The sequence below is a fragment of a genome, unplaced genomic scaffold, assembly GCF_019419815.1.
Source record: "Pyrus x bretschneideri cultivar Hongxiangsu unplaced genomic scaffold, Pyrus_bretschneideri_v1 Contig142, whole genome shotgun sequence".
Classification (NCBI taxonomy): Eukaryota; Viridiplantae; Streptophyta; class Magnoliopsida; order Rosales; family Rosaceae; genus Pyrus; species Pyrus x bretschneideri.
Genome location: NW_025999438.1, coordinates 78,851 through 86,198, shown reverse-complemented (window position 1 = coordinate 86,198; position 7,348 = coordinate 78,851). Strand labels below are relative to the sequence as shown.

The 7,348-nt window shown below is 37.8% G+C and overlaps 1 protein-coding gene across 1 annotated transcript; it reads right to left on the bottom strand.

The window, feature by feature from the left end:
* Window positions 1–211: 211 nt before the first annotated feature.
* LOC103937441 (pre-rRNA 2'-O-ribose RNA methyltransferase) lies at window positions 212–6,592 on the bottom strand. The gene is made up of 11 exons (XM_009347386.3): window positions 6,031–6,592; window positions 5,609–5,656; window positions 5,313–5,468; window positions 5,156–5,202; window positions 4,563–4,719; window positions 4,348–4,409; window positions 3,518–3,716; window positions 2,765–2,854; window positions 2,065–2,207; window positions 1,802–1,928; window positions 212–1,577 (listed from the first exon to the last, which is right to left on the bottom strand). The coding sequence occupies exons 1-11, from the start codon at window positions 6,502–6,504 to the stop codon at window positions 498–500; spliced, it is 2,583 nt and encodes an 860-aa protein (XP_009345661.2). The 5' UTR covers window positions 6,505–6,592; the 3' UTR covers window positions 212–497.
* Between the last annotated feature and the right edge of the window lie 756 nt (window positions 6,593–7,348).

The window sequence follows — 7,348 nt, the reverse complement described above, 5'->3', positions numbered from 1 at the left end:
GACCTAGAAGTACTTGGATCTAACAGAAGACGTGACACAGAACCGAACACAATGACATTTTAAAATTCATATAGCCGTCTCCACTTAATGAGAAAAGATTTTGTTGTTGTTGAGTGTTTTTTCGTTTATGGGGTCAAAACTGAAATCTAAAAAGCCATGATTATCAAACAAGCCCTAAAGTTCGCAAGTTCAAGCGGAGACAAAAGTGAAATTGTTCAAACTATAGGGACACCAAAACTTCAATTTCACCATGGGGACTAACGAACTAACTGTTTTTGCATAAACTACATAGACCCAAGTAAAACCCCTCATAACCTTACAAAAAACTGTTTCGTTCCTGAAGGATTAAGTTTTAACAACGATGGCTACAAAAAATGAACTATAACTTATTCCAACAAATAAAAATTGAGATAGCAGAAGAAAAACAAAATTGATCATGCAAACTAACGAACACCCTATCGCACGGAAGCTCAGTCGTGCTTGCTTGCCCATATTTCTCACTTCCTACCCTTCCTGCCTGTTGGCTTTCCTGAAGCCTTTCCTTTCCCCGGCCCCTTGCCTCTGTCACCCTTTCCAGCACCCTTGCCTCCTCTCTCACCCTTGGCAGCAGTTTTTCCTTTCTTTGAATTGCCTTTTCCAGGCCTTTTACCTGGTCCACTACCCCTTGCATCCTTTTTCATCCTTCGATCCACACGTACTTTACCCTTGCCAACCCTGACTTGAACTCCTTTCTTTGCAACCACATACTCCTTTTGAGGCCTTTTGGGCGCAGCTTTCTTGTACATTTGTTCAATTTGCTTCCTCTTTGAACGATCAGAAATGTCTGGCTGGTCCGATATTGTGTTTGCCTTCTTCCGAACCTTCTCAAGCTTCCTAAAGGCAACTCGCTTCTTTCGAGCTTTAGCCTCTGCCACCTTCTTTGCAGGGCGGGCATCAATTTCTTTGAATTGTGCTTTCATGGCATTAATCTCTTCTTTGGTCACTGGTTTAATTGGTTGACGGTGCCTCTTCTCCTCATCTAAAAACCATCTGGGCAAGCCGTCATCATCAAACATGTACTTGTTATAGGCATCATCAAGCATCTGTTCCCTTGGCTTTTTCCTCAACATTTTCTTTGCACACGCCAGTATCTCGGCTTTTTTATCTATATTCATATCCTCAGATTCATCTGATGACGAGTCATCACTTGAATCTGTACCCAGAGCAGGGACAATCTCAAAATCATCATCTGCCTTTGAAGCTTTAAGTTTATGGTCATTTTCACTCTTATTCTTGGCATTGTGAATTGCATTATTTTCCTTACCACTCTGAATTGCAGTCTTTTCGTTGGCCTTTTCCAGCAAGGGAAATTTCTCCTGCCTTTCAACCTGCATTTCATCTTCACTACCAGAGTTCTCCAAATCCCCCTGCTCTACAGCTTCGCCAAAGATATCCTGACTAAACCAGTTATTCGTAATTTCCTCTTGAGTAGGTCCATCCCCCTCGTCAAGTGCTTCCAATAGAGGATTTGATTCCTGGATACCCTGGTCTTTGTCTGAATCATAATCAGACTGAACAATATCACTGCCATCCACCTCCTGCATGGCCAAATAAATAAATAAATATCAGCACAAGCACTATTCTGTTGTAGATATAAATACTTCCGTCATCCATGCACTCATGCCTACCAAAAAAAAAAAGTTCTGCAGAAAGATATTGAGATTTTAAGTAACACTACTCCCAAACAAACCCACGGCATGAGACCATATCAAGTGTCAATTTTTTTTTTTTTGCAACACCACGCATAATGAAAACTTCATACCTCCAAAAGTTGAGTGTCTTCAGAATGTGCTTGTTTTAAACGTTTCCGCTGCTTTGCACTTCCCTCCTTTTTGGACGTGTACTGTTCATAAGCCTTATCGAAAAGATCTTCCATTTGTGCATCATATCTAACATCATAAATAGTAATACATGATTTAATACACAGATACTAGAATTATTTGTTTATCTAATGCTCTATTATTTGTTTATCTAATGCTCTATTATCTGTTAATCTAATGCTAATATAAGGTAAAAAAGAATAACCTTCTGCGTTCGTCTTCAGTGTCCATATCACTGGATGATGCTTCTTGGGTTTTTTCATGGGTTTCCTCATTTTCACCATCTCCAAGGTCACCATTCTCACCATCATATTCAGTGGAATCAACGGCTACCAGATCATTCTTACCCTGAAGGACGAGAATACAGTCAAGATGTGAATTCATATTTATACATGAAGTTGGTGAAGTCAGAACCTACTATCTTCATCAAGAAAAATTAAGGAGCATAAAAGCAAAAGGAAGATTTTGATCTTTGAGGAGAAAAAAAATGAAATCCTTTTAAATGTCAACGGACAAAGGGAGAAAGAAAAGCCAACTAACAGTAAGTAGCATACAAATTCTGCCAACTAACATCTACTGTAAAATTATAACAGACAAAATATGGTAATTTCCAAATTATAGAGTACAGTAAAACCCTTTTATATATTTAAATAATAACTTCATACCATTCTGTTGTGGAACAAATAAATAAATCAAGTATAGTACGCTCGCAATGGCTAATGAAAAGAAAAAAGTTGTGAAATAGAAGCCTTCATACTGTAGCAAGGACTTGAAACTATAATCTAACTTCCCCAAGAAGGCCCATAAAAAATGAACTCTCGAGATTTGAAAAAAAGCTCCTCAATCAGAAATCTCATTCCCGAGAGAAAATCAACATGCAAAGGTATTGTGAAATGAAAGCATACCTTAATGGAAGAGAGGGAAAACAACTCATTGTCAGTATAACCATCTTGCAGTGCATCTATTTGCATCCCTGTTGCTTTCCGTACCTTGTCCTGCAAATATAGATTTAATCAAAAGGAACAAAGAGCCATATGTTGATATTCATGATAAAGAAATAAACAATAGTTCTTATCCTGGAAGATTACAACTTTAAATCTAACTCTACATGGACAAATTGTTGAGCCAAAAAAAAAAAAAAAAGGGAAAGGAGAAGGCGAACTATTTTTGTACATAAAAAGAGACCAACAACATGAAGGTGCCGCCAGCACGCAAGAAGCTGTAAAACTTTCAGCTTCATACTTGATTGAAAAGGTTAAACTATCTTTTACACTATATCATCAGTTGACCTAAGGACCAAGCCAACAAGCAACGTTGTAAAGACTACAGTCAAACAGGCGAAAGCCCTGTAATCCTATTTTGGCACCAAATCCAGCTAAACATACAATAGAGGTGGCGATTCCAGGGCCATCACACTGCTTAATGGAATTAATAACTGTTAGAAAGTCTAACTTTACATTATCAGGCTTCATTTAATTAATTATCATTGTCTCTCCAAACTGGTGTATATTCCCCAAGAACATTTAACCATTTACCAGTTTCATGTCTGAACAATAACAGCGGGTGGTCATGCATAATTTTATTCGGTTTTTTTTTTTTTTTTTTTTTTTGAGAAGAGTAGTCGTGCATAAATATAAAGGAAACAAATAGCTACAAACTTGAGCTCGTCTTTTTGCTAGAAGCTTCTTTGTTCGTTTCTTCTTGCGCTCCATAGCATACGTCAGCTCCTCCATTTCATTGAGTATTTTGTCTTCACCATCATCCTTATCCTCCTTATTCTCCTCCTTTTCAACATCTGTAGTAGAAGCGACAGTCTTATGGGACGGAGATAAGGCCTTTTTTATCTGCATCCGCCACCTAAATGACAATACAATCATAACAACTTAGTATGAATGAAGAAACAAGAAAACTAGACTGCAATGTACTGCATGTCTAGTAGATGCATTGCAAATTAACTACTCTGCAATCTGAATTGTCCATCACTAGAAATTATTTCTCAACTTATTTAAATTATTCCAACAATCCAAGTAATGTAAAACAACAGTGGGAGTCCTCTCATGTTTCTTCAGCAGAAAGTTAAACAACCCATCAACTGGAAGGTAAGGACCAAATAACGAGAGGTAGTTATTTGATGACATGAACAATAACCCGAGCCAAGTGGAATAATAATTGACCTACCAAGACTCATTCAGAGCTCAAACTGGTCAGGGATCAGCTAAAACCCCAACCGAACTAATAACAATCATAGATGATATGTCTCAAAGAATGCAGAGATACCTTCCCACAACAACTGTAATGATAACGAGTTAAAGAAAAATGCTGTTACAGCAGAGAGACGTGAATTACAGATTAAAAAGAAAGAAGGTAGGCAGCGGGGGTTGGGGTTTTTTTTTTTGTTGGGTGGGGAGATCTAATAAGGTCTAGCCACAAAATGCAATTTTTAAATCTAAAAGAGCAATTTATAGATAAAAGAACTAGCATTTCTTACTTCAAAAGGTACTTGAAATCTTGCTTCCCCAAAACACGCAGATCATCACAGAGAGTTTTAACCTGTCAAACCATAATAGTTAAAGTGGTTGGAACACTACAAGGGTTCCAAAGTATTAAAGGGGCAAATAAAACACATTTTTTTCACCTAGTAGGGAAAAGTAAAATCTATATCAAGAGAACACAACATGCTAAGAAAAAACAAGAAATGACTACCTCTTCTGTTGTTAAAGCATGATCCTTGATGAGTAAAGATGCCTCATCGTCAAAGCTTATGGATGTAGTAGAACCCAGGATATCAAGAGGAACATCAGACCAAATGAAAGCAGCAGCAGAAGACACTTTTCTCAAAATTGTGTCTCCGTCTTCATACCTAAATATAGAACCCAATCAGGCAACACTTGTGAGATATCAATCAGAGGAACACAAAAATAAAGAGAACCAGGTAGAGATAGCAATCATAAGAACTCAAAAAATTTGAACAAACAAGGTCAATGGTGGATAGAGCAAAATCATTGACCCATCAATAAAATTAAAATAAATGAAATTGGGCTTTTATAAAATTAATCAGCAAAACAGAAAGTAATAAAACAGATTTTAAGAAAATTACTTATGGGAAATACTAGGGTTCAGCCGTCACCGTTAACAATCCTATGCAATTTTACCAATTACTTATGAATTTCCACACAAATGCTTTGAAAAACCACATACAATGATCCTGTTTGGAAATTAGAACGCTTCAGCTCATACAATAGTGATCAGGTAAAGATATAAAGAAAAAAAAATTAAAAATTAGAAAGAACTTTTACCCATCACGGTGTCTTTTTTGCTTTGTTCCTCTTAGTACATCTACCACCTATATCAAGGTGTTGTAAAGAGAATAAATATATTAAAACTAATTTTTTAAAAGGCAAGAATTTTGTACTTATATAAAGCAGGTATTCTGCTTAATCTAATATGAGTTACCTTCTTCTGAGGTTCTACAGACTTAAATAGATGCTTCACGTCAAGTAGGCGCGGATCAATCTTTGCAGGAGCCTTGTACTTAAAACCCAAAAGATATGTCTCAGCAGATGAGCTACGACTAGCTGCTGGTTTATCCTGTTCAACCTTCTCAAATAGCTGCAGATTAGATACCAGGATCAGACAGGCATATCCAAATCCAGAGTGTCGGAATAAATACGTTTTGCAACCTATATACGAGGATCAAATAGGCATATCAATGTAGAGAATTACAATAAATAAAGGAACTGGAAAATCACCTCCTTCATACAATAGTAGACAGCATTATAATCCTGCGATCTGAAGATCTGCAACAAAACAATAATAAGCGCTCGCATTCTAAAACAAAACCAAAAAAACTTACATAAACAAAATACTTATATGTTTAAAGACGTCCACAATTCAATTCTTGAAATATTAAACAGTTTGAGCTCTTAAACAAATTGAAAACAGGAATTTCGTGCATATTAAGGTATAATTAACTCCAAGCGCTGCCCCATTCAGGAATGCAGTAATGAATCAAACAAATAGAACTCAAAATTTAACAACTCATAGTTTAAACTTTTCATTTGAAGTAACCCAGCAAGCAAACCAACCCCCAACCCATTTCTCACAAAAAATACAAAAAATCCAATACAAACCCACAAAAACCCGATTGCCAACATGTAAATTCAACACATACTTTAGTAATAAATGTTCCTTTGGGAGCCAAAAGCTGAGTAGCCAACTTCACCGCATCAACGACCAAAGCGTTCTGAGCCGTCGCCTCCGAAGACCACGCGCCACCGACATTAGGCGACCCATCATGAAGCACCAAATCGAAAGCCGAACACCCATTCTCCTTTATCAGCTTTCTGAGCCTGGCCGTGCACTCGGGCTTGGTGATGTCCTGCTGGATGGAGAAGGCGCCGCGGACCGGGGCGATGGGGACTAGGTCGACGCCGACCACGAGGCTGCCGACGGGCACGCGCTGCACAGCGACTTGCATCCATCCGCCGGGGGCGGCGCAGAGGTCGAGGACGGCGTGAGCAGAGTGGAGGAATTGGTGCTTGGTGTCGAGCTGGGCAAGCTTCCATGAAGCTCGGGAGCGGTAGCCATGCTCTTTGGCTAGTTTGTAGTACTTGTCCAAACGGTGCTTGCCCTTCACCTTCCCCATGGCTGCCTTCTCAAGAATTCCAAGACGCAGAGGCAGAGAGGTGGTCGACAGTGGATTAGGGTTTTGCAAGGGCTTTTATACACTAAAACGCAAAACGCAGTGTCGGTTGGGTCTATATGACTTTTTATTGTTTTCCCACAAAACAAACTTCATTCAGTATGCAAATGGTATTTGTATTCTAAAAATCTCATTCTGTATTCTTTTCGAATGTATTTTGATCTAAATATAAAAAGTTTGAAGTGAAAAATAAAATTTTTAAAGTACAAATAACAACTTTCTAAAGATAAAGAGGAAATTACAAATGTAATAACTGGCTAAGTCCAAAAAACACACAAAATCCTTAATAAAAGAGTTAAAAATCCCAAGCAATAGGAGAGTTACAACCCAAAATAAAATGGAAGATCCACACAAACTTAAACCCAAAAGCAGAAAGACAAACAACAATAGAAAAACCCTAAACTAATGTCCCAGATACTAATTCACAGCTGTAGCCGCCATCGCCTCATCCTCGAGGTAAGTTCTCAGACTACTCCAATCAGATAAACTATATTGTGCAATAAAATATATTATATGTGTTTGCTACTCTTGTCAAATTAATGGTCATTAATGGTTCTCGTGGTGATAAGGTAATTCAAAGATAGTCCTCGTGGTAAAAATAATTAAGATTTAAATCCTCGTGGTTTGAGCTGTTAGCAAATTTAGTCCAAAAATGATTTTTTTCGTTAAATGCAGAGGTAAAAATATTATTTTCTTTTTTGTCTCTCTGGTCCTACAAGTCCTAGGCCCAAGCATTCCCATCTGTGGACTCAGAACCATATCGCCATTCATACCTGGATCACCAGTT